General features: G+C 38.6%; 1 protein-coding gene across 1 annotated transcript in view; it reads left to right on the forward strand.

Annotated features, from left to right (window-relative positions):
* The first annotated feature begins 7,458 nt into the window (after positions 1-7,458).
* The window catches only part of LOC139722605 (atrial natriuretic peptide receptor 1-like), a 34,334-nt gene continuing 14,484 nt past the window's right edge, over positions 7,459-27,308 (forward strand). The window contains exons 1-7 of the mRNA XM_071633907.1: positions 7,459-8,152; positions 19,957-20,102; positions 23,536-23,691; positions 24,275-24,410; positions 25,049-25,143; positions 25,870-26,002; positions 26,979-27,060. Of these exons, the coding sequence (XP_071490008.1) occupies positions 7,459-8,152; positions 19,957-20,102; positions 23,536-23,691; positions 24,275-24,410; positions 25,049-25,143; positions 25,870-26,002; positions 26,979-27,060 (1,442 nt within the window). The remainder of the gene's footprint in view (positions 8,153-19,956; positions 20,103-23,535; positions 23,692-24,274; positions 24,411-25,048; positions 25,144-25,869; positions 26,003-26,978; positions 27,061-27,308) is intronic.

Raw genomic sequence — 27,308 nt, forward strand, 5'->3', positions numbered from 1 at the left:
TACCACAACATCAGTGCATTCTTCATGCCCTCATGCTCATCAAGTGTCGAGGGATTGTCCGACTTGGTATCCTACTGGAATCTCCCAATACTTTCCTTGGCCCTTGGGGAAGATCTCGATGATAAGACACGGTACAGGACCTTGACCAGAGCAGATTTTACTTCGTCTGATTTGGGCCAGGTTGTCGCCAGTGTCTGCACGTTTTTCGGTTGGGAGAGAATGACTGTCTTGAGAGAAGAAGAAACCACGTGGCTTAATGAAGGCGTTTTCTCAGAGCTAAGAAGGCATCACTTTCAGGTTGCAGAGACGGAATTGAGAGACCTCAAAAAGAGAAAAGACCAGTATAGAGGCAAGTACATTCAGCCCTTTATCAAGTGTGTTTATGTTATACATACCTATGGAGAGAGAATCCCACTTTGACCAAAAAAAAAAAAAAAAAAGGGAATTTAGAGGAGAAAGAGGACAAAATTAATTCAGTGTAAAAGAATAATCTCGTGGGATTACACTTTCCAGAAACACACTCCGAAAGACCAGTACTCTCCGGCAGTTCTTTAGTCTATGCTTTCAAAGAAAAAAAAAACGAATGTCTTGAAATTAAGTTCCTCATAAATTTCTGTAGTATCTCACTGAATTGATTGTTTGATATAAACTTTACCAAATTTCAGCGGCAACCTTAATCAAACACATTTCAGTCCAATGTCCTGTTTCTTCCATTCATGAGGTATTGCATCAATCCCATCTGTTGAAGCTATACAAATTGTGATGCGAACAAATCCATGTTTGCCAGGTATTGCTTCATCACATCTTCAAGAATAAGCTCAGGTTTGCATGCTGGTAAGAAACCTTTATTAAGTATAATGTCCGAGTAAATTGTCCCCCTGATTAACCCTTTGTGTGCGGAAAAGAATAGTATTCTACGCATTGTCTAAAGTCCCTGGCATAGACAGGGTTCAATCTTCCCTGCGTGGTCTATCACTCATAATCTGCCTATGAGGATCAACTGTGGCGATACAACACACACAAAAAAAATACAAGTGCGTCTAAATCTCATTTGTTCATTCGGTAGTATTCACACTCGTGAATTTTATTTCGATTCCTTTTTTATTTTTGTCTGTTTTGCTTCTTCTCGAGGTGTCAGAGCGCAAAGGGATTCGATTGGTAGTGATATGCGCTATTCAAAGAATTTCATTATCTTTATGATTGTTGTTAGTGTCAGAACCATTATATAGCTGTCATAGATTGTTGTTAGTGTCAGAACCATTATACAGCTATCATAGTATGAAGAGAATTGCAAAGGTGCAGATACAACACATGTGTTCAAGACACTCACACATAGGAAGATCTATTTGGGGCTAATTATAAGTCACCACATTTTCTCCTTCTTATTCTATCAATCAACAAAGTTGAAAAAACGATACATGTAATGTACCAAAAATGTGCCAGAATAAACGGTGTTAGACCACGAAAATCAATGAGTTATATACCAACGAGTCATACAGCTCACGAACTAGACATGAAACAAAACAGGCCCATTAGCTCGACACTAGGCAAATAAGGCCCACGAGTTCCACACTAGGCAAAGAAAAAAAAAGTCGACGAGCTCGACACTATTTGTTTATAGATAGCGTTGTTCATCTTATCGAAATCGTGGACCGAATACTCGGATAGTGTCGAGCTCGTGGGCCTTGTTCACTTAGTGTCTTGTTCGTGGGCTGTGTGACTCATGAGCTGTAAAACTCGTGGGCTGACTGACTCGTGACGAATACCCGAAAAAGTAGTATCGCATGGCTAATTCCCAGTGAAAGCTTCCTTTCAATCGAGTAAAAGTACAGCAGAGACTCCAACTCTCCCGCTTTCAACGGGAGATCTCCCACCGAAAGCCCATTTTTGCAAAATCTCCTGTTCTCCTGCTTGAAATGATTTCTTACTCTGTATCATCGTGTGTTGTAAAATAAGCCTTAGATAGCACGAGATAACATCTAGGACCCTAGAGTTGGACCCCGGCAGCAAGGAACTTAGCGCTTAGAGTCTCCCGTTTGCTATATAGGGGTTTCGGGCTGAAAAGTCTCCAGATCAGAAGGTGCTTGGGGTTGGGGTCTCTGTACTAGTTATATATAACCTAATGCTTTTGGAATATTCAGCTTTCTAGCAAAGCCAATATTACTATTCCAACATTTCTCTCACCCAATTTTCTTGCTTAAAGTTACTGCTTAAGTATGTGTGATTATGGTAGGGTGCTAAAAATATGTGGCAAATCATTCTCGATGCATGTGCTCGGGTAATGTAGCTCCATGGTTCGATAAAACGCGTGCTTGTTGTTGCATACTGCTGAGAAACATATGTATGAGATATCCTGGCGCTCGACTGACACACACGCCTCTCAACACTTGTGTGGGAAGAGTGCTTTTAGAAATAGTGGTGTTTGCTCAATTCGCGCCAAGATCAATGTACTCAATACACGAAGACAAACTCAGGGTGCAAATATTGAATGTGGCCGGCTTTACATTTATCAGAATTCAACATTAAGCGCCCTCTTTATTTGCCCCGGTTGTTTCTAGGGCAACAGGTCCTGTCGTTAGAAATCAATATGAGGTTGAAGTGTCAAATTGTCAAATTCTAACGCATGGAACTTCCCGGTAAAGACTTGATTCATTAAGCATTCGTTTGGAATGCAAAATTGATTCCTGTGAAAACATGGCACGTCTTCCCGTCTTCATGCGGAAAGCTGTAAAGATCTAAACTTCTCTACAACATCCTTCAAGTGATGAAATCATGAGATTTTGTTCTACTTCATTTGATTTTGGTGCTTAAATATGAATAAAAGTACAATACTAGTTCAAATCAAATTGATTTTAAGAAATGAAGAGACGAAGCATAGTCACGATAGTGGTAATTGCAAAATTTATAGCGCCATCAGGAAACTGTGCCTTCGTTGGCGGTGCATGGAACTATCCCAATGACCAGTTTTCAGATTTTCCCTGAATTTCTTCATTTGAGATATAACTATAAAAATAACAATAACTTGCACCTTTCACACCAAATTATTGTCGTCAAGTGATTACTTAAAAATCATAACCATTAGAGGGGAAGGTTTAAAGTTGCTTATAAATTGACTAACCAGTCACTTGATTTTACAAAGCGTTGTGTCCAAGCCATAGGAGAGTTGTAAGGTGATGACATCATCGTGTCTTCTTTTTTGTTTTAACGAATGTTTTATTCTTCATCAATGGAGTCAAATTGTGCAGAACAAAAATATAATATCTTAACATCAATTGCATAATCCTTACCTTCTGATGCTTTTTTTTCACCAAACATAAAACACAAAACCATTCATCGCAATATCTTTTTTGTTACTACTTTTTTTTTACTGACACACAATCTCTTTTTTGATAATATCTATTCATCACGGTACAAAATATTTTATCTTCATCAATAACAGATCATCTATTCTCATGTTCATTCTATCTGGCCTTAAATGTTAATATTCATTGACTGAAGTTTATTCCTGTTAAGAACAAACACACAAAAAAAACCCCTACTAAACTACCCCATCTTTTTGGCCTAATTTGAGTTTGCGACTGTGACCAATGTCGCTGTTTCGAGAAAGTATTGGAAAACTCCAAAGAAATTCAGTCAAATTTTATTCCCCTTCTGTTCCTTTACTTTTGTCTGTTTTCTTCAAGAATGTTCACTTAAGTTTTATTACTATTTTTTATTTAAAATTCCTTAACTGCTTTTGAAATGAAACCGTTGCATTATGGGAAGACTTGCACTGCATGATATTTTAACACGGTTTGGATTTGCCGCAGAATAAGGAAGCGATCGGGTGGATTTAGTTTGCACTTGCCAAGTCTATCATTCATTGCGCTCGTCCCCTTTGCATCTTTGTTCAGATTGACGTCTATAATGTCACTGCATTCGTGACATTGCCATGGACATTTTTGATTCAATACTCCTTCTTTAGTCGTTGATTTTTTTTATTGCTTTCTCTACTGCCTCCAGCATTCGACCAGCGCAATATGAGAAATGTATGAATGAAATCAGTATTCCATATTGTCATTCCAAACCAAAAATGATATATTCCAGTATTATAATTAAACAGAATTACGATTTATACTCATTTGCATGCATGTCGCGTATACGTATTTGCTTTCGGGAAGCACATCTCAATAATCTTGTGATTTTTTTTTTAGCTATCTTGTCAATCTCAATCTGAATTGCATTTGGCGTGAGTGGAGAAGCAAATACACAGCACAATATTTGTCCGTTTTCATCTTCGTGTTTTCCTGCTTGACATTCTAGGAAAAATTTATATTGACAGATGGATAAGAGAATGAATGGGGGAGAGAAAGAGGAAAGAGGACAGAAAGAGGGAGGGATATTTGAAAGCCATTTAGTCTCACACATAGAAATATCTTGACAGTCTGAAAAAGCAAATGAAGAGAACTCATATTGGAGGAAAATGTCCAAATACTGTATTCCTTTTTTTCTCACAATCAACTCTTTTGGGGCACATATTATGTGACATTTTACGAAATACGCACGCGTCCATTTTCACATATCCATCGAAGGAGAAAAAAAAAAAAGAATCGTGAAAAATGAAGTTACCCGCAACAATACCTTTTGCGTCGTCCACACTGTTTAAGTGATTCACAGTGATGGAGAGGATGCATGAGCTTGAATCTTTAAAAGAGCTAAGTAAGGTTTTTCATTAAACTTTTAGTTGCTTTAGCGATGGGTTTTGTCATCGATTTTTCCCGCATAGCGCCGCTCTTGCTGTTAAAGGCGTATAGTCATCATCGAACTAATGGCAACAGCAATAAAGTTGCCAGTGCTTTCAGTTGCCTTTGACAGCAATACACAACTGACTCATTCATGGAGTTCAAGTCAGTCACAGTCACTTAAAATGAGCAAATTGCATTACCTGGACTTATTTAGTTCCAATCAGTAAGCCTTCAAAAGGTCGCAATCTGGATGAATTAATCGTCAATCCTCTATAATATTTGCCCCTTCTGTGACCAAAGTTTAGAGTACATTTATTCTTTCTCGCGCAAAAAGGTGGCGTCAAACTGGGCTGCAAGTGTGAAATTGACTAAGCTGGATATAAGATAAAGAATTCTCATTTTTACCAAGGGATAAATGTCTGTTTGCAGCGAGATGTCTCCTAGTTTTGTGTGGAAATCGCTGCTGAGACTCTCATTTATCTGGTTTGCTGAGCAAACACAGATTAGGATTGGACTGATTCTCACTGCCAAGCCCCATCGACTGAGTGAAATTCATCTGAAACCAGCCGTTGACATCGCCGTGGCAACGATCAACAGTCGGAGCAGGCTTGGCCTGTACGTAGGAAACCTGTCCGTGTCGTCGGTTCTGCTCGAGACCATAACTTCCTGCGATGACTTCGTGTCCATGGTCGCCCCCGCGGTGGCCGCAGAGCTGCTCTACCTCCAATCCGTGGTCGCTTTCTTCGGTCCCTCATGCTCGGAGGAGACAGTGGGCGTGGCCGATCTGGCATCGTACTGGAATCTGCCCGTAATCTCCTCAGTTTCTATCTCGAGCGAACTCGAATCTACCAGGACTGCTGCGTGTTTCAGCGGACATCACTCGCTGTTGGAAGCTACATGCAGTCTAAACTAGGCGCCTCCAACTTCCACATGATATCCATCGGCAAAGGAGAAACATTGGATGCTCGGAGGGGTTTCCTCAAAGCTTTGCCAGAAGCAAGGAGTAAGATCACCGTAGAAATACGTGAAGTATGATCCCTATTTAATTGCGTAGTCTATCTCATTGTAAGGCTCCTATCACAATGTCTAGCCCTAGGAGGATTTAAAAGAAAGAACACATTGCATAGTTAAAAAGTGAAAATACCACAATTGTCTATAACTATCATTCAGAGCCTTAATAGCATGGGGTAACAAGATTTTACGTACCACAAAGAGACATAAACAATAATAACATAAAAAGAAATTCATCCGTTATTCTTCCCCGAGTATTGAGACCATGATTGTAATTATGTTACAATCAGCATAAAAGCTTGCCCCTTATACTCACATGCATCACACATACTGACTTGTGCATTTTTTTTCTATTTTCCAGTGTATTATGATATCACCACATGATATGACATTAGATTCCATTGTTATGGTCTTGCTGTACGTACAATGTATGTGCGTGAATAATTTGAATATCTTTATGACTCATATCTTGATGTTAAAGAACTTGTATATTTAACTTTTTCATTTATGCCACAGCAATTCAGTCTTAGACTGCGAGAGTGGATCTGTGTGAATAAATGTGCCCCCGCGATACAGAACCCTCTACAAAATAACTTTAGGTTAACACAGCCAATATAGCGCATTCCACCTCATATAGCTGCAAGTGTCATTATCATGACCTCTGTTGTGGCATGACACTTGTGTGTGTGTGTGTGTGTGTGAATTAATTTAAGTCTGGCCGATGCCAGAAACCGACACACCTGATGATATACTTTCAGTAGACCAAGCCCTCATCAGTGAACTTCCTAGAAAGCTGAACAATGCTGAAAGGGTGAAACAAGGTGTTGTAATTTGGAGATATTCGATATATTCAATATTCCGATGCAAGTAAGTCATACAAGTCATACACAAAACGCTTTGAGTGTATGTGAATGTGTCCAAAGGTCTTTTGTTATGTATTGTACATTGTGTTCAACACTAGATGCCCCGGACTTGATCGTTATAGCTTCTGCAGTTAAACTTAAACTTAGACTTATTGTTTTTGCTTAAATGTCTGTATGATCAAGAAAACGTATTGCATTTCTTAACAGAATAAAATGATCCAACTATCTCTTTTCTTATTTTAAACAAATAAAGAGAGTTGGACAAGAAGATTTTCGTTATCGTTAACGTAATCTGAAAAGCTTAATTGTTCGACAATTTGTTGGAATCTGATTTAACTATTCATATCTGTCACTGTCTGTAGGAGACGGTGAAATAAGCTGCTGTCAACTTTTTGTAAATTCAATGGAATAACAAAATGTAACATGATGACGTTGATCAACAAGTTATAAATGTTATGAACGAAGGGAAGTACCAGTAGTAGCATGTTGTTTTGCATTCTTTGACTAAAGGTCAATTCAAAATACATCTGTCCTCGCTCAAACTTCAAATTGTTTATCGACTTGCACATTTGACGATAATTCCGAGGTTCGTCTGTCAAATGCGGTGATTAAACTAATTTGACGGGGCGTTCAGTTACGTAAATTATTAACACAAGCTCCACGCCGTTCCCTGGCAACGTAATTGTAGAAAGGCTTAATTACGACTGGAATTGACACAATCAGGTAGAAGATGGTATGATTTATTAGTCCTAATAGATCCATGGGAGTGATCACTCCGGTCTGTGGTCCAGAGTCTCAATTTTTACCCCGTGAATCGTTGAATTTGGGGTACTTTTGCTCCGATTGTCATCACGGTCACTATGAAGCGGACGGTGAAGAAGCTTTCAGTTCTTTTCACTTGTTGCATTTTCGACATCGTTTACGGATTGGTGGAAGGCAAGATCAACGTGACTTTAGGACTCCTGTCTCCGTTGGAACCGGCATTCGTAACGACTGCGCAGATCAAACCCGCCATCGACATCGCTGTTGAGGCTATCTACGACCGAAGTCGGCCAGAGATTCGGCCAAATTTCACTCTGTCCGTTGTCACGAACAACAGGGATTTTGGTTGCGAGGACGAGCAGATCAAAGTCATCGCTCTGGCCGCTTACCTGTATCACGTCAAGTACGTGTCCGCCTTCATCGGGCCCCCGTGTGGTCCGGAGACGACATCGGCTGCCGACCTCGCCGAAGTCTACAACCTTCCACTCATCACGCCTACCATCCCCTCCCTGAGCTTCATCAACAGGAGGACTCGCTACCCGTATCTCACAAGAACCGCCTACGAGGTCCGCAGCCTCACCGCGGCAATAAAGGCGTTACGCAAGCATTTCAATTGGAACAACTTTGCCGTGATTTACCAACAAGGTTCGGACAATTCGTCGATATATCTGTTTGATTTTCTCATACCAATATCTGAGGATGACGACGCCACTCAATCAATGGAGCTTATACCTATCGATCCACCGCTGACCCTGGACGCCGTCTTGCAACATGCCATCAGAACGAATACGAGTAAGTACGTTCAGTGATTAATTTAAGCGTGTGCTGAATAGGGCAGCGGCCTACCACTTTCATGTCTTTACATGAAACCCTGATCACTTTATACATATTACATGAGCCTATCATTTGCGGAAATAACTTGATTGTTGTCTCTCTCTTCTTCTTTTTCACACACGTCTGCAGCAAGAGACGATCTGCAAAAGCGTTAGAAATGAAGCCGTGTTACTATTCAGCCAAAATGATTTCTTCATTTTGAAACAATATGGTGTTGATATGTAACCACAAATTCTTCAATCACTCTAGGTTCATTCCGTGACTCGTGTTTTCAAAATCTACAATTTCTCTGCAAGGTCATAAGTTGAACAAGTTCATGAATCTCCTTTTTTTTTTCCTTATAGGCTATCGTTCGAATACTATAATTTCTCTTTGTTCATATGAGCGGTCTTGTCGGAGATATTGTCTGGTTAAAGAATATAAATATAACATATTATTTAAGCAAGTTCTCTTTTAGGTATCCGATTTACTATAACAACACAGTCATAGGACCTAAGTATCACATGCGCTTATGAAATTAGCATATCTATTGTTGTAAATGAGTTGTAGCGGCAGTTGAATCAATTATCGCAAAACATCGCTGATGATTCAACTCTACTAATCATAATCAATATATTCAAATTATTGTTGTGTTTCGTACGAGTGGAGTGTACACCAGTCCTTTGTTTTGGTTATATTCTAGCACATGTGTGAAAATTTATTAATGAAGAGACAGGAAAAATATGCGTTTAGCACTTGTGCGTTGCCAAGCAAGACGATGTCGCACTTTGTGTCCCAAGAATTAAAGAGGCACTGCCATGATAAACAGTCTTTCATTGAGAAGTTATGATACTTTCAGCAACTTGACAAAATAATACCTGTTTGATAATGAAGCTGTAAAAGAAATCGGAATTTGGTGATGATATAGGTAGACCAAAAAGTACTAGTATTAGGGAGAGGGATATGTTCTTTCGCCATTAGTGTATGTTTTGTTTTTGTTTTAGTGATGCCAGAACTCTTACACACTACATTGATTTTGGATGATATGAAAACGTAATTGGCATTGAAATACTAAAAAGACAAATACATCAAATACACCTTTAACCTAATGAAATGACATAAGTGTATATTGCATGTAAAGAATATAGTTCTCGCATTGACAAGATGAAGTATACATAACATGCAAAACTGTCAAACAATCGATTTGTGTCACAAATTCCTTTCTGAAAAGTACAGCATTGACTTTGTATTACTTAATAATACACGCCGTGTCAAAATGTAGCATTTTGCCATACACATTGGAAAACTATGATACCATGATACTCATGAAAGTATGCAGTAGTATATACAATCATTCGTCATTGTCCGTGGTCTTCCTTCGGATTAGACATTGATTACATATCGCTAATATCTCTTATCTGATACATTAAAACCTTGATAAATAATTTTTGTGTTGCTACATGTTACTAGCAACAACCTTTGCAACACTTTTTTTAATTGGACTCTTTATTTGTTGCTTGCTGGCTTGCGGAAAAAAAAACACAATCAACACATACACAAAATGCAATTCGCTTGCTGTTTCATGTTAAGACCATGGAGCTGCATGTTCTGAAGATCCATGTTGAGATTGAGGCGGAATACACTAACAAGTCCATTTTAAGACATTCTTTTAACGACCCAAAGTTACCACTAATCTAGAGAAGGCCCTATCACTGCCTTTTTTTTCACATAAATTGTTTATATGTTCTGGTAGAGTAAATGTAGGTTATTATTAAAAGTTTTTTTTTTTTGCGAATAGCTAAAGACAGAAGGGGTCAGAGGAAGAGGACATCCTACATCCTTGAGAGGGATGAAAGTATTGGATCAATGATGAATGAGGAATACTCGACAAGCCCTAATGTTCTGTGGTCATAAGCACACTGTTGATGACTTTACACTGTACTTATGGTGTTCGGGGAGAGGTATTTGCTCTCTTCCACTCGTAATCTAAATGTCGAAGTGATACACGAATAAGAAAAGGGCACTTCCCGCAATTTACAGGAGCTCGTAATGACGAGGATGTTGGCATCGTGTGTCAAGAGTTTGGCAAATACAATGATGTATCTCTTCTTTGGGGACATCGAGTATGGCGTCCTTGGTGCTGGGGACGATTTCATGTCTGGAAACCACTGTCTGACCGGAGTTAGAAGATTCCAGTGGTTTCCAGTGGTATTTAGACGCAATATCTGTAAAAAGAACACATTCTTTCATATCGGCGACACCATCTATCACTATGATTACGGTCATCCTGGCTTTGCTCTTGCCTTCTACGCCAAACTTTCTCAGCCCCGTTCATCTCCTACCTGCCATCGACATCGCCTTTGAAAGAGTGAACGATGACGTACGTGATGGAAGCTATGTTAACTTCACGATGTCGTATGTGCTCCGGGAAACCGGTCCCAAATGCGGTAATCGGGTGATGGAAGCACCAGGAGTAGCGGCAGAGCTGTACAGGTGTTACGACCTGGCTGGATTCCTTGGCTCGCCTTGTAGTTACGAGACGGTGAGTGTGAGTGATCTCGCCAGCTACTGGAATCTTCCCGTCTTGTCGGGCGTGTCAATCTCGGCAGACCTCAAGGATAAGATTCGCTTCAGCACCCTCACTCGTACGTCATTCAGGGGGCATGTTCTGGCAGACGGAATCGTATCGTGCTTACAGGCATTTCACTGGCGTCGGTGTGCGATCATGACCGAAAATCTAGGCTTCTTCGACATCACATCGCACGCGATCAAGCAGCAGAGCCGAGCTGTCGGCATTAAAATGAAATATACGCCCCTACAAAGATACAGCACGTTGTATGAAGCGCTGCAAATTGCTGCCAATTCGTCAAGAGGTGAGTTAAAGTAGAAAATCCAGATTGTGAAAATGGCACAGAAAGTGGTTGATTTCATACAGAGGGATCTTCTCTGGCAGTGTGAAGCACTGATATACGACGCTGTAGACGAGCGACCATTAATCGTCTTCTTAATCATGCATGAGGACTGTTTTATCAAGTTCTCCTAATCTGCACAGAAGGCATTACTGTTATCGTTATAGTTATAATCAATACCAACAAGTAAACTTGATCTGGCAGTCGTAATATAACTGGAGTTAATCAAACTTTGCCAATGGTGCAGTCATTGTGAGATGTTAATCCTATCCTCATTGTGTTTTTTTTTAAGAACTAAAAGAAAAAAAAACTGTAAGATGCCTCCTCGATTCAGTTGCACTAAAATCCTATCAAATACTGCTTGAAGTGACACACTTCAAGCAGAACGTCAATTGGAGATGAATGCCTCTAACTCTCCTATAAACGAAAGTCCTACTTTTTTAGGTGAGGGTATACAAAACGTCGAAGAAAGCTGTACGTGTCAGAGTTTGTACCTCTAACTGACACAAATATTATCAGCCCACACATGATGGCACTGAGAGCTTCTCACACTCTCAGACACTTTCTAAAACATTATGTCAATATCAACGGACTAAACATGTGAATGTATTATTGTAAAACAATTGCACTATGCATTATTGTCAGACAAACTGTCGAATTTGAAAAGTCCTTGACTTTAACTGTTTCGTGTTTTTTGTTTTATTTCGGTTTTTTTTTTTTTGCTTTACGTTGATGCTATATTAATGTGTCTACTGGGAAATTCGAAAGTCGTGATTGTGATTTCAACATTTGATTACCGAAATCAAAGGCATTTGTATAAGCATGATATATTTTCTTATTTTCGTATGGCAGGTGTCTAGTCTTTACTGACCATTGATGGTAATCTTGGGTGAACCATGAGGGGTCAACATTATTCACCGGTTTTTCTGGTGTGGATGTTTGTGTGTGTGTGTGGGGGGGTGGGGTTAAACACCGTGCTCTTTGGGAGAAAATTAAGTGGGATCATGTTTGTACGTGAGTTGTGTCTCCCTCACACATGGAACCTCGATTTCATGTTCCATCCGAAGGACTGTGTTTTTGTTTCTTACAAGAGGAGATGGCATTGTCATACGTAACATTGCTCCCCTTGACTCAGCAGGACTTGACTCCGAATTAGTTGATTCAGGGAGGTGACACCTCCCTGGTTTGCAAGGGTGACGCGCTACCGCCTGAGCCACCTCATCGCCCTTACTGCGCGATCAGCCAGAAACTCATTTCTCTGTTTCATTTGTTATAATTTCACAGATTTTCATGGTTTACCAGACTTAGATATCATGACTAACGAGTGTCAAATGATCTACAAAGGAGACTGATTGTTTGCAACGTTGATGATTCTTTTTTTTTTGTTTCCTTACTTAACCAACACAAGGAAGGAATGAGGTATGCGTATGAATATATGTATAAACCTATATATTGACATTTTTTCGATTTTCTAAAAACGCAAGAAAATTATGGTAGTAGATTATAAGGTCTTACCCCTGTGCCTCATATCATAGGAGCTTCTTGTTGTTGTTGAAATGCCAATATGGTTATTAAATTATCTTCTTTTTGTTTGTTCTTGGAAATACTGCTGAACTAGTAATGTCTATGCGTCAACACATCTCTGCCACGTGAAGTATAAAAAGCGCATTTCTAATGCCATTAGCAAGTGTGGAATAATATTAGTATAGGTTTCCAACCCCGGCAGTGTAACTAAGTTTTGTCGTTTTAACTGATTAACGAAACCTTATGCGCAAGACCAAACACAAGTGACATAAATCTTTAAAAGAGAAAGTAGTGCACGGTTTACGTAGATATATACAGCTACAACGAACCAACAAGACGCACATTGTCAACCGAAGTTAGAAGATTCCAGTGGTATTTAGACGTGATATCTGTAAAAAGGACACATCCTTTCATATTGGCGACACCATCTATCAGTATGATTACGGTCATCCTGGCTTTGCTCTTGCCTTCTACGCCAAACTTTCTCAGCCCCGTTCATCTCCTACCCGCCATCGACATCGCCTTTGAAGCAGTGAACGATGACGCACGTGGTGGACGCTATCTTAACTTCACGATGTCGTATGTGCTCCGAGAAACTGGTCCCAAGTGCGGTAATCGGGTGATGGAAGCACCAGGAGTAGCGGCAGAGCTGTACAGGTGTTACGACCTGGCTGGATTCCTTGGCTCGCCTTGTAGTTACGAGACGGTGAGTGTGAGCAGGGAGGTGAGACTCACCTCCCTGGTGTGAGTGATCTCGCCAGCTACTGGAATCTTCCCGTCTTGTCGGGCGTGTCAATCTCGGCAGACCTCCAGGATAAGATTCGCTTCAGCACCCTCACTCGTACATCATTCAGGGGGCATGTTCTGGCAGACGGGATCGTATCGTGCCTAAAGACTTTTCACTGGCGTCGGTGTGCGATCATGACCGAAAATCTAGGCTTCTACGACATCATATCGCACGCGATCAAGCAGCAGAGCCGAGCTGTCGGCATTGAAATGAAACATACGCCCCTAGAAAGATACAGCACGTTGTATGAAGCGCTGCAAATTGCTGCCAATTCGTCAAGAGGTGAGTTAAAGTAGAAAATCCAGATTGTGAAAATGGCACAGAAAGTGGTTGATTTCATACAGAGGGATCTTCTCTGGCAGTGTGAAGCACTGATATACGACGCTGTAGACGAGCGACCATTAATCGTCTTCTTAATCATGCATGAGGACTGTTTTATCAAGTTCTCCTAATCTGCACAGAAGGCATTACTGTTATCGTTATAGTTATGATCAATACCAACAAGTAAACTTGATCTGGCAGTGGTAACATAACTGGAGTTAATCAAACTTTGCCAATGGTGCAGTTATTGTGAGATGTTAATCCTATTCTCATTGTTTTGTTTTGTTTTGTTTTTGTTTTGTTTTTGTTTTGTTTTTAGGAATTAAAAGAAAAGAAAACTTTAAGATGCCTTCTCGACTCAGTTGCTCTAAAATCCTATCAAATACTGCTTGAAGTGACACACTTCAATCAGAACGTCAATTGGATATGAATGCCTCTAACTCTCCTATAAACGAAAGTCCTACTTTTTTTAGGTGAGGGTATGCAAAATGTCGAAGAAAGCTGTGCGTGTCAGAGTTTGTACCTCTAACTGACACAAACATTATCAGCCCACACATGATGGCACTGAGAGCTTCTCACACTCTCAGACACTTTCTAAAACATTATACAATATCAACGGATTAAATATGTGAATGCATTATTGTAAAACAATTGCACTATGTATTATTGTCAGACAAACTGTCGAATTTGAAAAGTCCTTGACTTTAACTGTTTCGTGTTTTTTGTTTTATTTCGGTTTTTTTTTTTTTTTTTTTTTTTTTTGCTTTACGTTGATGCTATATTAATGTGTCTACTGGGAAATTCGAAAATCGTGATTGTGATTTCAACCTTTGATTACCGAAATCAAAGGTATTTGTATAAGCTTAATATATTTTGTTATTTTCGTAAGGCATGTGTCTAGTCTTTACTGACCATTGATGGTCATCTTGGGCGAACCATGAGGGGTCAGCGTCATTCACCGGTTTTTCTGGTATGGATGTTTGTGTGTGGGGGGGGGGGTGGGGTTAAACACCGTGCTCTTTGGGAGAAAATTAAGTGGGATCATGTTTGTGCGTGAGTTGTGTCTCCCTCACACATGGAACCTCGATTTCATGTTCCATCCGAAGGACTGTGTTTTTGTTTCTTACAAGAGGAGATGGCATTGTCATATGTAACATTGCTCACCTTGACTCAGCAGGACTTCACTCCGAATTAGTTGATTCAGGGAGGTGACACCTCCCTGGTTTGCAAGGGCGACGCGCTACCGCCTGAGCCACCTCATCGCCCTTACTGCGCGATCAGCCAGAAACGGACAGTTGGTGTACTCCACATCTAAACTACTAAATGGTCACTGATCAGTGTGCATGTCTGTCAGACATGATAACGAAGTTTTCTAATCATTGAATAGATTGCAACACTTACAGACTAATTCATCGATCTAGCCTTCAATAATACTTTTGTTGTGCGTATCGAACACATGAGATTTTTAAAACTCATTTCTCTGTTTCATTTGTTATAATTTCACAGATTTTCATGGTTTACCAGACTTAGATATCATCAGTGGCGTATCTAGGGGGGGGGGGGGGGGGGGCAAGGGGGGCACGTGCCCCGGGCGCCACTCCTTGGGGGCGCAAAAAAAAAACGAAGAAAAAGAAAAAAAAAGAAAAAAAGAAAAAAGAAAAGAAGAAGAAGAAGAAGAAACTCACCGGAAGGGGGGGCAGAAAACCAAATCAAAAATAGATAAAAACAAAACATAACGATGACTCGGACAAAATGACAATGTTTATTGTGTTCACACAAGAATTCCATGTTATGTAAGCTGAAATACAATTTTCGGCTCGCTCGCTGCGCTCGCTCTCTAAATTTTATATAGAAGAAGAAGGTAAGAACAAAACGTGATGATGAAGCGGACAAAATGACAATGTCTATTGTGTTCACACATGTCATTTTATATTTAGCAGGCAAAATGTTTCACTGAGCAACGGCTGCAATTTCTTTCGTTCTGAAGCGAACGCCAATTGGATCAAAAGAAGGCGCCAACGCTTTCGAACATACGGGGGGGGGGGGGGGCGCCAAAAAATCAAACAAGATAAGAACAAAAAGTTATGATGACGTGGAAATATACAAATTTCGGCTCCCTCGCTCGTACTAATTTGGAGTATTTCTTCAAGCCCTCATTTTGTTGGTAAAAATCGTTATCTATAAGGCCGTCACTATATCTTGATTAGAATTGTAAGATTTGATAAGCAAAAATGACAAGAGTTCCATGTTTTGTAAGCTGAAATACAACAATTTTCGGCTCGCTCGCTGCGCTCGCTCGCAAAAATTTATCAAAACAAAATGGAGATAAGAACAAAACGTGATGATGATGACGCGGAAATATACAAATTTCGGCTCACTCGCTCGTACTAATTTAGAGTATTTCTTCAATTCCTTAGTTTGTTGGTAAAAATCGTTATCTATAAGGCCGTCACTATATCTTGATTAGAAATGTAAGATTTGATAAGCAAAAAATGACAAGAGTTCCATGTTTTGTAAGCTGAAATACAAAAATTTTCGGCTCGCTCGCTGCGCTCGCTCACCAAAATTTATCAAAACAAAAAGGAAATAAGAACAAAACGTGATGATGACGCGGAAATATACAAATTTCGGCTCACTCGCTCGTACTAATTCAGAGTATTTTTTCAAGTCTTCAGTTTGTTGGTAAAAATCGTTATCTATAAGACCGTCACTATACATTGTATTTTGATTAGAATTGTAAGATTTGATAAGCAAAAAATGACAAGAGTTCCATGTTTTGTAAGCTGAAATACAAAAATTTTCGGCTCGCTCGCTGCGCTCGCTCGCCAAAATTTATCAAAATTAAAAAGGAGATAACAAAACGTGATGATGACGCGGAAATATACAAATTTCGGCTTACTCGCGCGTACATGGGGGGGGGGGGGGCATTTCATGAAGCAATTTCATGAAGATATTTCGTCTGACAAACTGTTAAAAGCTACTGAAATCCTTGCTTCTGATTGGCTGAAAGCAAATTTTGCCCGACAAGTTGTCGGACAAAATGCTTCATGAAATGCCCCTCTGATTTAGAATATTTTTTAAAGTACTCAGTTTGTTGGTATAGATAAATCGTTATCTATAAGGCCGTCACTATCTTGATTAGAATTGTAAGATTTGATAAGCAAAAAAATGACAAGAATTCCATGTTTTGTCAGCTGAAATACACAAATTTTCGGCTCGCTCGCTGCGCTCGCTCGCCAAAATTTATCAAAATTCATTACATTTAAATCACCCTCAAAAGACCCCTTTTAAGGACTTGAAAAGCATACCATGTGGACTTTGCTTAAAGTCCCTACCGGGATGGGGTTGGGGTTAAACAATAGTCTTTTTCAGAAATTAGGGGCGCAATTTTCGCGCTTGCCCCGGGCGCCGTTTTCCCTAGATACGCCACTGGATATCATGACTAACGAGTGTCAAATGGTCTACAAGGGAGACTGATTGTTTGCAACGTTGATGATTCTTTTTTTGTTTCCTTACTTAACCAACACAAGGAAGGTATGAGGTATGCGTATGAATACATGTATAAACCTATATATTGACATTTTTTCGATTTTCTAAAAACGCAAGAAAATTATGGTAGTAGATTATAAGGTCTTACCCCTGTACTTCATATCATAGGAGCTTCTTGTTGTTGTTGAAATGCCAATATGATTATCAAATTATCTTCTTTTTGTTTGTTCTTGGAAATACTGCTGAATTAGTAATGTCTATGCGTCATCACATCTCTGACACGTGAAGTATAAAAAGCGCATTTCTAATGCCATTAGCAAGTGTGGAATAATATTAGTACAGGTTTCCATCCCTGGCACTGTAACTAGGTTTTGTCGTTTTAACTGATTAACGAAACCTTCTTTGCGCCAGACCAAACCTGAGTGACAAAAATCTTTAAAAGAGAAAGAAGCGCACGGTTTCCGTAGTTACAGCTACAACGAACCAACAAGACGAACATTGTCAACATCACCTTGTACGTGACCAAATGAAAATTGTCCGGCACGTTTTCCGTTCGAGTATTGTTATTAATTCAAGTCTCGCAAGTCGGTTTGCTTTATTTGCTCTACATTTCTGATTCAATATCAGTCACTATCGTTACTTCCCATTTCCAGATAAAGATAGTTAAAACAAGGGCAAGAAAGGGTGGATAAGGCTTTTTTTTTTTTTGGGGGGGGGGGAGTACATTTATTCAGGTTTCTTTTCTTCTTTTTTCTTCATTTATGCTCCGACACACAAACTGCACTCTTGAAAAAAAATGTGAGGGGAGATAGGCATTGCGATGCGTAAAATTCATAAAAATCATTACACCTCTCTTCGTTTCTTTGGCCTCTCCTCGTCAAACGTTCACTGCTGCGAATACTGCAGCAAAGCAAGTAGCGAAGAAATCTTGATCATTACCATTTCCTAGTTTGTTGCCATTACTGTTGTGCTTAATATACTTTAAAGGTTTGGACATGATTTCTATTCTGCTTGGGTTTTTGCTCCCCAGCATTCCTAATAAGATGAGCTATATTCATTTTTTGCCCGCCGTTGACATCGCAATGGACAAAGTCAACGGCGCTGGGGCACTTGGAAAATACTTTAATTTTACTATGTCATATGTGCTCCGCGAAACCGGTCCCATCTGTGGTGGAACCACAATCACGACAGCTACTGGGATGGCGGCAAATCTTCACAGGGACTACCTACTGGACGGTTTTCTGGGCTCGCCATGTGCAATCGATATGGTGAGAGTAAGCGAACTCGCCGCCTTCTGGAATCTCCCAGTCGTCACCGGTTACCCATGCCCGGACGTCGGAGACAAAACTCGATACCCAACGGTAACGCAGGTGGATCTTGAGCTTGAGGTCTTAATTGCAACGCTCAGACAGTTCGGCTGGATGAAAATCGCCATCATGGCGGAAAACACCGACTTCTATTTTGCTTATGGAGCACAGCTATTCCTGAAAGAAGTGCCCGACCTTAACGTTACTTCACTTTGGTTGTTTGACAAGTTGAGCGATATTCCTGAAATTATCGGAAAGCAAAGCGAGTTTGCAACAAGTACGAGATCTTACTTTAGTAACTCCCTTGGCAACTATTCTCGCTCTTTACGCAGAAGTAGAATGTAGTTGCATTTTCTTGATTATTGATAGTATAGGGAAAGATGTAGTCGTATAAGCTGTGATTCAACATTCAGCCAAGGAAGTAGTACCCTTGTATCCTTGATTCAACCTTCCACAAGGATCCCCTCGGCAGAGCCCAGAAATGAGGAAAACCACAGACTATTAAACTGTTACAATGTAAAGTCCTTCCCTATCTCCTCCGCTGATAGCTATGCCGACTGGCTTACTATCACGTCATGTATATTGGTTTTGATACCTACATGTACTATCCCCCTTCTGCAACATAATTGTACTTCTGCTGGATTACCAGTCCTCATACAATCATTGGGGGAAAGAATTTAGTTAGGTTATAGAATGATTTAGAATCTGTGTTTTTTATCTTGTTCATTTGAGTATCTCATGTAATTCAAGGAAAGAACGTAATCTTCAAAAAAAGAAGAAGAAGAAGAAGAAGCTATATCAAAGGTTCATGTATTTGATGAGTGTGTGAAAGTTTGTGAGAGGTGCGTGTATCGAGTGGACAGCAGAGGATTATTTTGCTCATCTCTTGCTGAAAGGATAAGTGGAAAATTATATCCCCTTTGAAATCTTGGTCTTTTTAAATATTGATATAGATGTATTTCATTTGCGCTTAACGGTGTATGGGGTGTATGTGAACAGATGGTAATGCTTCAGCTGTAATTAACCCTTTATGACTATTTTTGTTTTTACTTCGATTGATGTGCTGCATGTTTTGGTTTTGTTTATAATATTTGTTATAATTATGTTGATATTATTTGTATGGACCCAGTGGAAGACCAACTATGTCATGGTGACAAAGCTGAATATGGGCAATCCATCCATTTTTTGGATTGTGTCGTGGACTACGATATTGTACTTTACCATATTGTGAGAAAATTAGTCAAACGATCAATTGTTAATTCGTTAATTTGTCAAATTTCATATCTTGTAGAAACTTACTTTACACCTGACTATCTGTCTATGTTTTTACTTCCTTTAGATTCTTTTTAATCTTATCTTCTTCTTTTTTTCAAGACACAGACCACTGAAGAAGTTACCTGTATCTGTTTCTACCTTGTCTTTCCTCGCCTTATTACGATTATGCAGTAATCATCATCGCAGCCAGGGGTGAGGTGGTTCGGGAAACGATGCTGCTGGCCTACGACATGGGTCTCATCAACGGTGACTACGCCTTCATCAGCATCGAGCCTTTCAGCAACACGTTGGTCTTTGGAGACGATTCATGGAAACAGGTAAATGTAGCTTTTAATTACCACTTGAAGGAGAGAGAGACACACACACAGACACACACACACAAACATACCAAGAGTCATTGTATGATTTAATTTTCCTGAAGACGATTTAGATATTACATTTGATTCAAAACGAAATAAAAAATAGGCTTGATTAACATCGCTGAGAACTAACACGCTATCCATGACATTTAATCCATGACAAGTTAAATCCGTGGCATTTGTTGATTAAATCTCAGATTGCGCTTGGAGGAGGCTACTTCCTATATCAATGACGACCTGTCTTTTCAAAATTTAAAAGCATCTTATTCGCCACAATCCAAGTCTGGATTAAAACAAAATAAACGAATAATAGTATTTGTTTTTGAAATCATCAAAATAGTTTTCCGTCTTGGATGAGTTTCCTCTAATGGAGCACATTTCATTTCATTTTGTTTTTCAAATCCGAAATAGTACAAAATTACGATATAAAAATGGCAATGATAATTTCGTACAAGCAGGGGTTTGAACGGTACATGATTTTCGTTCTTACATTCAAAAGTTCAGAATGAGGTAAAAATGGAAAATGCTTGATTTATACGGAGTTGGTAGGCTTGAAAAAGAAAGAGTTTTAATCATTATTGTTCTAAGGCGAAGAAAGCCATGCTTATTGTCATTCTGATAAATGCATTAATGCTAAACGACAAGCACCTGTGTAAGATTTTCTTCTGTTTCAGCACGTACGTTGATAGTCATGTATAAAAGCCTATTAGCCACACTGGAGGACCTGACGTATTTACATCAGGTACCGTTAATAAACAATGTTATAGATTTCAATCTTTGCCAATTCTCCCCAAGGGAATGACAGCAACACGTGGCTGTTTTTCAAGCAAGCAATCATAATGATGATATAACAACAGTAATTATAAATGAATTACGTAAGTATTCATTGCGAGTAACACGAAAATTTTTAAATACTTTACAAAAGATATATATGAAAAGTTTGATTGCATAACAAGTTAACTCCATTCTTGTTAAGTTGACATATTTGCGATGAAACCTACTCAAAACAAAGAAAGAAGAAAATATGGAACGTTTTTACTCATAACTTCAAAAGCATTGCTTGTTATACAACAAAGAAAGTATCAATGAAAAATATTTATTTTGCTTTACTTAAAAATACTCAGCTATGGCGCTTAATCCGTTTGCCATCAAGCTCTTCATGTTATGATTGTATAAAGTACATGATTATACAGTACAATTATATCATATATCATATAATAATATGATATTATACATACACTTATAACTAACATTTAAATTCAATTTCAATAAATTTTAGATTGCAATATAATATTACAGTAAACATGTAAGTATATCAGAATGCCGTTACCAACATTCTATAACAACGTGATCAAGAATAAAAAACAAATCAGAATCGATACTGCAACTAACTTAATAAAATGATAATGATGATGATGATAATAATAATAATAATAATAATGATAATGATAATAATTCGTTTAGAAGCAAACAACGTGTGCAGCATTGCCGGACCACTTACATGTTATTCCATCAACTCACAATGTGCATTTCATCAAGTAGGTTCTCCAAAGAGCATTTTCTTTCCCACATTTATGCTGGCTCAGCTGTTGCCTAAATTAAAAGCATGATCCAGATGCTTTTTCATGTATCATTTTCATTCGACCCTTTCCTGCCCAAATCTATTTCTATTCATTGCAAGTAAAAGTAGGACCAACCGCTGAGGCAGATTATTAACGAGAAAATGGCAAGTATGTTTCTATGGCAACCAAACCATTCAAACATATTTCAAACTTCCCGGACTGACATGAAAGAGGAAATTCAATAACAAACTGTATATACAGTAAAACCGGGTTGCAACTTTGATTGAAATTATGTATGTTTAACAAAAAGGACATACCAAACCGAAGAAAAAATATGCCTTCATTGATTGCTGTTGATTCTATACCGATTCCTAGTGGCGCTTCAGAAATGATCTGCCCCAGTTTCAAGTGGTATAATCAAGGGTTCGTATGGACGAAGAGCTCATCAATCATGTATTCCTTCCAGTTTTCACTGTCGAATGTCTCCGGACAATGAATCATAATTTCGCTGTCATGGTGGCAAACGCGCGAAAGGAAGAAGCCAGGGGTAAACAAGGCGGCATTTGAGTGAGATAAATGAACCCAAAAGTCACCCTAAATTTTCATTTGTCTTCATCAGTGTCGCAACCCTAAATGATTCCGTGAACTTTGGTTTTCATTTTCTGAAACGCAAGCCCCGGTTCCCATGCACGTTAGAATCCGCGCAATTAAAGACTACTTTGAATTACAGCTACAGACATGCCGTGTCAAAAACGAAATAAAATGTAAGAATACAATGCTGTCGTGCTGTTTTGATTGATTGTGATATGATATTCCTTTATCGTAATAGGAGATAATCCAGCACCATTTAAAGCACTTATTGTATTGTTGTTGAATTATTCAAAATGTGTTTTTATACAATAATTTAATTAAATATCATTTCATTCTACGATTCTTTCTGTGCCAAAATATGTGCCGCCTGGTGCCTTTATAAGGACATTGCATTTCTAAATCCGAAAATGACTTGAATTCTGGTATTTGAAATTATGAATAACAACAATTTCGTTCACAACGTCTGGTGTATGTCGCTGTCAGCAAGTGAAATATGAGTGAAAGTATAAATGAATAAATGAACTTAACAAATCCGTAGTTATCTAAGTAATGTCTTTTGTCTTTGTTTATGTCATACGTTTCGTATGTGTGCTATAATTTCACTTCAGTAAGAGAGATGTTTGTTGCTCTGTCCTTTACTTAGATTTGTACATTACAATCAGTATAAGACAAAAATACGCAAGCACATATACACTAGCACTCTTTAATATCAATACCTTCATGAATGCAAACATGACCACGTTTACACTCATGCTCTGTGTATATCCCTGCAAACACACACTAACATTAGAACAGACACACGCACTTTTTTAAAAAAGAATTCTTTATTCGAATTTCGTTCAATTTCATATCACAGAAACAGAAACGTTCACAGAAACAAAAACAAAACATCATACAAAGACAAACTGCATTATATACAAACACTGAACAAAATAACGTCAATCTTACACTATATAAGAACAAAATGCAGTAACACCAACATTGTGCAAACTAATGTCAAACTTACATTATAACTCTTTTAACCAAGGAAATGAAATCCGCTTTTTTTAAAGAAAAAGTCAAGAACACACTTCAAACACACTTCACACACACACACACACACACACACACACACACACACACACACACAACCCTCGTAGAACGTGCATGCGCATGCCCACCCCCACCCACAAAAAAGGGGTGGCATTCTGCATGATTTTCATCACATTCCATGCAATGTATTTTGTATTTGTTACCAGAATGATGGCCGAGACGAGGATGCAAAGAAAGCGTACGAAGCCTTACTTACCATCAGACTTTATGAACCCACCACGCCCGAGTACCGCGAGTTCCAGAAGGAACTTGAACGTCGCGAGCTGCGGGACTATAACTGGACCAGACCTACTCCCGACCACGTGAGTCTGTAGGTTTAGATGTTTTAGATAGGTATTAAAACAGAGATAGCGAAGATATTACTTCATACTTGGATTATTCAATGTGTGGTTAGAAGTTGTTAGAGTAAAGTATCGTGAATTTCCAAGGTTAAACTCTTTCTCCCCAAAATACCGTTCTTACTATGACTGAGGTGAACTATACCTCAACGTAACAGAAGGCAAAAGGTGATGACGGAAATTGGAACAACGCTGTAGGCCTACAGATTTTGTTATTTATAAAATCATTTTCAGTGTGTCGTAACTGCATCTTATCAACACACTTATTTAGTGTCAATATAATTAACAGTATGTACTACTGTACATAACGTATAACTTTGGATAATATTGCAAGGAGATGTATTAATGAATACGTCAATCATTTCAACTTGAATTATTCCGACAATAGTCCACTTCAGTCTGTATGACATTAACAAATGGGTCCACTTGAAATAGTAATGTTTGCTGCTTTTACAAAGTTTTGCAGGAATTTTCAAAGACATCGAATACTTAAAATGCTGATAATATTTATCATGATTCATTATTCTTCCATTTTGGGTCTGGCCAGAACAATTATTTCGCCAGTGCCTTCCACGATGCTGTAATTCTCTACTCCCTGGCCGTCAACGAAACCCTGGCCGAGGGCGGCGACATCAAAGATGGCTATGCGATTACCAGGAAGATGTGGAACCGCACGTTTGATGGTAATACAGTGTATTTCTAATTGAAATACACCTGTACCTGAGAAAACTACCTACGACACATAAAGATCATATATCTCAAGAACAAAGATCAGTTATAGCATGTTAAAGAAACACCTCTCATGAACTCCAGAAACAAGTTTATACGTAACTGAAGTTGAATCTGCCGCTTTATCTCTCTCTCTCTCTCTCTCTCTATATATATATATATATATGTATATATATATATATATATATATCTTTGTTGTGTAGAAATATATATACAGTACAGGTATATATATATATATATATATATATGTATATATATATATATATATATATATATATATATATATGTATATAATAATGAGCAAATCACAAACCGTTACGATATTCCGTGACATATCTTTTTCCTTAATTCTGCCAAAAATTTCTGTCTTCCCTAGTCATTACCGCGCCTGTTGTACATTAAACGAATTCGTAAGAAATCGGAATGTAAACATTGATGACAATGAAATTAAAAATCTTTTAAAAAAATGAATATATGTAAATCGATGTCAATGAAGCACCTATGACTAGAGGTAAATGATACAAGCTGAAATGATTTCGTCTGTTTTATAGGTTTGACGAGAGTAACGACGTTTGTCGATGACTTGTTACAGGAATTTCTGGCAAGGTGACGATCAATAGTAACGGGGATAGGGATGCTGACTACTCTCTGTGGGACATGACGGACACTGAGAATGGGACGTTTCAGGTTGGTACCTTTATGACTGCTTGTATTTATTTGTTTATTTTTTCTTAGAGGATTCGTTATCATCAAAATTGGATTGGATTGGATTTATTTATTCAATGATGAGTAACGCTATATGCCCATAGCACGAAAACAGTCGTCGACCTTACTATTCATCAGTTGGGAAAACATGACTCGGAAACCTTCATGGAATAATAGAACGCAGAGTATATACGACATGGAAAGAAAATAACCAATGATCGTGTCTGTAGTTGTGTATTTGTGTTTGTTTATTTCGAGTTGTGCTTGCGGAGCGTTGTCATGTTCATACCGCACTGTCATAGTGAACAGCGTGAACCCAGCAATGTATTCTATTCTTGATTATAGGCGTAGACCTATGGATGAAATAGAAATGCAGCGAAGAAGGCAAGGGGAGAGATTTGAACAATGACTACAACTTATTTTGTATATTAAATGTCGCACTGAATAGCATGTTTCTGTTGTACATATGCCCGTAAACAGTGACTGTATATAACTGTAATAATCACCTTACTGTAGTAATTATCGGTAGGTTTCACTGTTAGAAAGATTGTCACTCGCTAAATTAAAAAAAACAACAAAAAAACAAAAAAACAAAAACAAAAACGCGCCATCATGTTTGATTCTCATGCAAAATTTTATTTCAGTGACATCTCCGGCCACGAGTTATTTGCATTACTATTCTTAATTAAACATTATTTTGTACATCAGGTCATTGCTAATTACTACGGAGCGACAGGTGTGTTTGAGACCACGGACGTGGAGCCGAAATGGCCCGGAGGAGCCACGGGACCACCTAAAGACACCCCTCCGTGTGGCTACAACAACGAGCTCTGTCAGCCGGGTATATGTGACTTTCTTTCGATTCCCTTATCATTGGAGCAAACTCTGTAAATTCGCTGATTAGGAACACGATTCAGCACTTACTTTATTTCAAACATTTGCAATAAAGGAACAAAATGTCAATGAAAGCAGCAATGCATGTACCTTTCTTGTACCTCAACTACGCTCGACCTGTTGAAATTAATGTGCGACTTTGTAATGACTGTTTACATCCTTAGACCGTTCTGCTTTGATGTGAAACGTTACCATTTGTCGTTGTTCTTTTGTTGTTGTTGCGTTTGTTTGTTTGTTTGGTGTTTTTTTTTTTTGGGGGGGGGTTCCGTTTGCTGGATGTCCGATAATTTTGTGATTATTCATAGCATGATATATATATGACATGATATTCTAATGTAATCCATAATTTTCTTTTTGCACCGTAAATCCTGGGTCAAATTGGAATCCCAGCAAGCTCGTACATCCTTTCATGTGTTTTACACGCTTTATCTCCTTCAGCCAGCTGGGTTGCATGATTGAGTACTTTACAGTGATGAGGTGGTCCTTTGTGAGAACTGTGCTTACACAGCAGAGTGTACCATGGGTAATATCAATGACGATAATGATACTAATAATGATAACAATGATGATGATGATGATAATAATAATAATAATAATAATAATAATAATAACGAATAAATGGTAATAAGAAGAATGATAACAATCATAAATATAGTCGTCGCTTTGATGATAATGACAATATAAGAATAATAATAAAAATAATTGTTTTCATCATTACTGTTACTATCTTCACCTTGTACCTTATACCTTGCGTCGATCCCTTCTGAAAGGTCCGCTAGAAACTATGCCCGCAAATTAATAACCAGAAATTGATACTAAGAGCAATAGTAAAAAATATACTAGCAAAAACATTGATACTGATACTACTACTACCACTACTACTAGTACTGCTCTATGGTCATCATTCTGTGCTTGTGACACAGGCCTACCCGTGCTTGGGATTATCGGGATAACAGCGGCCGTGGTCATCGTGGCGGCGTTGTGTGTACTGGTCATAGTTTACAAGTAAGATGAGAACAAAACCACTCGGTGCTCATCAATGTTCTTAATTGTATTCTATATAATTATGCCTGTGTATTTATGAATATGCTTACTTCTCATTAATTTCTTAGGTTAGATATTCCATCACCTGCCGCCTTGGAAACAATACCAACATCTATTATTTTCGGCATGGTTTTTTTATATTACATCGCTTTGATAATAGGGCGATTCTATCTTTAAAAATAATTTGTCGACTTATACTTCTTCGATTC

This window comes from Diadema antillarum, unplaced genomic scaffold (genome assembly GCF_040938485.1).
Source record: "Diadema antillarum isolate AM-2024a unplaced genomic scaffold, OU_Dant_1.0 scf00000167, whole genome shotgun sequence".
NCBI classification, from domain to species: domain Eukaryota; kingdom Metazoa; phylum Echinodermata; class Echinoidea; order Diadematoida; family Diadematidae; genus Diadema; species Diadema antillarum.